Source organism: Centroberyx gerrardi, chromosome 22 (assembly GCF_048128805.1).
Source record: "Centroberyx gerrardi isolate f3 chromosome 22, fCenGer3.hap1.cur.20231027, whole genome shotgun sequence".
Classification (NCBI taxonomy): Eukaryota; Metazoa; Chordata; class Actinopteri; order Beryciformes; family Berycidae; genus Centroberyx; species Centroberyx gerrardi.
The window spans coordinates 1,433,529-1,438,528 of NC_136018.1; the positions used below are offsets into that span (position 1 = coordinate 1,433,529).

General features: G+C 37.7%; 1 protein-coding gene across 1 annotated transcript in view; it reads right to left on the reverse strand.

Moving 5' to 3' along the window:
• The window catches only part of scn5lab (sodium channel, voltage gated, type V-like, alpha b), a 167,931-nt gene that overhangs the window by 7,514 nt on the left and 155,417 nt on the right, over positions 1-5,000 (reverse strand). Inside the window, 3 exon segments of the mRNA XM_078291518.1 lie at positions 716-816; positions 1,757-1,898; positions 3,260-3,313. Coding sequence (XP_078147644.1) covers positions 716-816; positions 1,757-1,898; positions 3,260-3,313 — 297 coding nt within the window.

A 5,000-nucleotide genomic window follows, 5' to 3' on the forward strand; every position in this document is an offset into this window, starting at 1 on the left:
AAAGACAGGCGGGACGTAACGGGAGGAATTTGATTTGAACGTTGAAAAGTGGGCGTGTCATAACACCCGAAGACACACCGAAGTACCGTGCTGTTGCTAGCTAGCTAACTAATGAATCTTAGCCTCTTAGCTCTGTGCGCTAAAAGTTGAAGATTGATTGATGGGTGGATGTCATGATATTATTGGTTGAAATTAGTTACGGGCATGCTTACGTGAGCACACGGCATATTTTGTTTTACAGGAAGAAAACATGATTGAATTTTGATATAAGAATACAATGACATTGATTTTTGGTATTTTTTTTGGCATATATTGTTAAATAGGTGCACAATATGACCGGGGATGTGATCTAAAAGGGTTAAAAAGGCATTTTTCATTTCATCTCGTCTTTAATGTCCAGACTTGTGTTGTCACCATAGCAACTAACACTTAAAATTCCATAATGACATTTTATGCTGAACTAGCTAAATTATCATGACAAACAGTGGCAGAACCGTTCTATCCATTCAAGATCTGTGAGGGAAACTCAGCTGATGCTTGCCAATCGGCCAATCAGATTTCTGCGCTTCCTCTTTTCCCTACTGATGTGATTTAGTTTCATGATCAACGGTTCAACATGGAGAAGTTGATTCCAGACATTCAAAGCTTCCCAGTTCTTTCCAGGGATCTAGCATGCAGTTCGTCTCTCTACAGTCTCCCTTCAGCGTGCTCGTACCAGCGGTCGGGGGATGGGCTTCTGCGGTTTCTTGGAGCCCAGTTTCTTCATGGCGTTGTAGTACTTCTTCTGCTCCTCCGTCATGAAGATATCCTGTCCTCCTAAGTAAACCCAACACAGACAACAGCTGTCTGTTATCTTCACCGTACAGGACCCAACATATCATGTGATTTTCATGCTTTTCACTTCACTTGAACACATGATTACATGGTTCTCTGTGGGCTTTTCTTAATTCCTGAAAAGCTGACATTTTGGAGATACAAGGATTTCAATCTGACAGCGACAACATGTAAGGTTTCATTCCAAAACTCTCTGTATCCATACTGCAAAATGTTGCTTCCTCACATTATAACTGGTGGTTAACTCAATAATTAGCACACTTCTGCTGGCGTTAGATCTGCATGAGTGTGTGTAAGCTAGAAATTTAGAATAATTAGAAAATAAGGAATTGTTAACATTTTTCAACATTTTTTAACCTTAGTTCTACCCAAAAAAACCAACAAGAAATTCAGCTATTAGATCAATTAGATCCAACCTTCTCTATTTTATATAATTCTGTACTGTGTTTCAGGGTTTTGTATGGTACTTATCTATTTTATATGGCTACAAAATAATAATATCAACAAATTTGATTTGCACAGAGCTTTTCAAGGTACTCAAAGATGCTTCACAGCAAAAAACAATGTCAAAAAGAGAAATAATTACAATTTAATAACATTAGATCTAAAGCAGAAAGATAAACTGACTCAGCAATTTAGAAATGACAATAAAAACCTGGAGATAAAAAAATCAACTATATATCAAATAGCAAACTTTACTGGAACTGTACTGATTCTCTGGGTTTTGTATCGTACTTATCTGTTTTATATAGATCTGTACTGGGTCTTATATGGTATTCATCTTGTTTTAGATATTTCAGTACAGAGTCTCTGGGTCTTATATGGTATTCATCTTGTTTTAGATATTTCAGTACAGCGTCTCTGGGTCTTATATGGTATTTATCTTGTTTTAGATATTTCATATGTCTCTGGGTTTTGATACTTATCTTTCGTTTCTGCTGGTTGAAGTTGTCGATGATGACACCGATGAAGAGGTTGAGGGTGAAGAAGGAGCCGAAGATGATGAAGATGACGAAGTACAGGTACATGTACAGGTTGATCTCCTTAATAGGCTGCTCCTCCACCTGGCACACACACACACACACACACACACACACACACACACACACACACACACACACACACACCGTTTTTAAAAGGAATATGTGTCTGTCTTACACCCTTTCAACTAATTGATGTCATCCCATCTCAACTCATTTCATCTCAATCTTTCCTTCATTCAACTTTCAGCTCATTTCTTTCCTCTTACCTCACTAATTTATTCTAATTTAAAAACTCACTTTATTTAATCTCATCTCCTCATCTCATCTCTATCTTTCTCTAGCACATCTGACTTCACCTTTCATCTTACTTCACTGATTTAATCTCATCTAAACTCATCTCATTTCACCTCATCCTATCTCACTTAATTTCCTCAAATCTCATCTCTTTCCCCTTTAATCTTAACTCACCAATTAATCTCATTTCAAAACTTGATTTATTTCTTCCCATTTCATCCTATCTCATCTCACTTCATCTTACCTCACTAATTAAAGAGTAACTAAACCCCACCCAAATCTTTGGTGGAGCCTGATATCTACTGGTGAAGTAGGGTACTGCATTGGCAATCTGCTATTGGCTGGTCTTTGGTACCAAGTGATGTCACCTATAGAGTAGGGCAAACTCTTTAAAGAGTAACTAAACCCCAAACCCAAATCGTTGGTGAAAACTCCGGTGTATTTCATCTCATTTCATCTCGTCATCTCATGTCATCTCATGTCATTTCATTTCATCTCATCTCATGTCATCTCATCTCATTTCATCTCATTTCATCTCATCTCATTTCATCTCATCTCATTTCATCTCATGTCATTTCATCTCATCTCATTTCATCTCATCTCATTTCATGTCATTTCATCTCATCTCATTTCATCTCATGTCATTTCATCTCATCTCATGTCATCTCATTTCATCTCATCTCATCTCATCTCATTTCATCTCATCTCATTTCATCTCATCTCATTTCATCTCATGTCATTTCATCTCATCTCATTTCATCTCATCTCATTTCATGTCATTTCATCTCATCTCATCTCATTTCATCTCATGTCATTTCATCTCATCTCATTTCATCTCATGTCATTTCATCTCATCTCATCTCATTTCATCTCATCTCATTTCATGTCATTTCATCTCATCTCATTTCATCTCATCTCATTTTATCTCATCTCATCTCATCTCATTTCATCTCATCTCATCTCATCTCATCTCATCTCATCTCATCTCATCTCATTTCATCTCATCTCATCTCATCTCATCTCATTTCATCTCATCTCATTTCATCTCATCTCATCTCATCTCATCTCATCTCATCTGAGAATCATGGTAGGCACAGAGAAGCATGGATTATCTCCCTCTACAGTTTTAAACATGTATGTAAACTTACGGCACGTGAGTCCACTGCTGCGTACATGATCTCCATCCAGCCTTTGAACGTCGCCTTGGAAACAAACAAAAAAACAAACAGCTTGTGAAATTGTGAAGATGTATCGTCCCATCCCTGATGTGTAGTGTGCTGTCTTCATGTAGAGCGATGCGTCTGCTCTGCCCGACTCAGGCAGACAGCAGTCACCTGAACAGTTTAGCTTCAGTAAACCTTCCACTTATTTACCACCAATACTTTTTGTCAGGGCAAGAGACAAACTTTGAAGTCATATTTCTCAGTTTCTCTACTTGCTTACAAAATATTATGGACACTTCCTCTTTTCCAGGTAAAAGCCATTATCCCTTATTGATTTCCCTTATTAAATCTATACCGATCACAAAGGAAGAGGTGGAAATTAAGAGAAGCAGAAGGATTTTTAAACTTTGAGACAGTTGATTGTGCAAAAAGGATGTTTCTAATGTTTTGTTTCTAATGTTTTGTACTTTCAGTATCAGTGTATTTACTGTCTATTGTATTTCACTGTCCCTTTGTGTTTTTTTCTTCTTTTTTTTCTTTGTCATGTATTTTGTCTTGTATTTGTCTTTTATGATTGATTATGTACGTTGTGCGTATATTGGAAAATGAAAATAAAAATTATATTAACAATAAAAAACAAACTGTTCCTCTGTTTTTTCTTTTCCTTTATTTTTTTTTATTTATTGTGATGTATTTTGTCTTGTATTTGTCTTTATTGTCATGTATTGTGTATGTATGAATATATATGTTGTGCGTATGATGGCAAATGAAAATTATATTAAAAATAAAAATAAACTGTTCCTTTGTGTTGTACATGAGCTCCTGTTCATGCTCTGTTCTGTTTCTGCACCAACGTCAGCAGGACAAACTCCTGCACAGTTCTTGTGCTTGAATGAATAAATGTGAACAAAGGGATCCTGAAGCAAGCGTCTTATTTTAGCCGAAAATTAGAGAGAGAGATGGAGAGAGAGAGAGAGAGATAGAGAGAGAGAGATGGAGAGAGAACGAGTGCCATGGAAACGAAGCTGCTGTGTTTTTATCAATGAAAGATCAAACATCCTTTTATGGACTTCCTTCTTCAGCACCGGAAGGACAAGAGAAGAGACGAATAAGAAGAAAGAAAAAGACAGAGGGAGAGAAGAGAAAAGAGAGGAGGAAAGGGAGAGTGAGAGAGCCAAGGAGAGAGAGAGAGATCAAGACTGTGTGAGAGAGAAAGAAAATGTATGAGAGAAAAATGGAAAGAGGGGAAATCGAGAGAGAAAAAAGCAACAAAGAGAAAAGAGGGAGGCAGAGGTGAAGAAAGAGAAAGTGAGAGTGGAGCAGGATCCTTCAGTGTGAGTGGGCGCCCGCTGTCCGTCACTCAGACCTGAAACCAGCCTGTCGCCACGGTTACAACCTGTTATTATTATGGTCTGCCGGCCGGCGAGCGGGGGGGGGCACGCTGCAAGACGACGAGCTCGCAGAGACTTTAACAGAGAACCAGAATGTTTTACTGCAGGAGAAGTAAAAGTACTGCTGTAAAAATCTACTGCAGTAAAAGTAAAAAGTGTGCGATTTAAAATGTCCTCAGAGTAAAAGTTCCTGAGTTCCTCTTTAGAACAGAGAACGTTGTTAGCTGTGATCTTTTCCATGTGATTCTAACAGGAGAGAGGTCAGAGTTCAAACTAGATTCTTTTCACTGGAAACATTAGAAACGACAAAATAAAGTGCAGAAACAAAGTAAAGT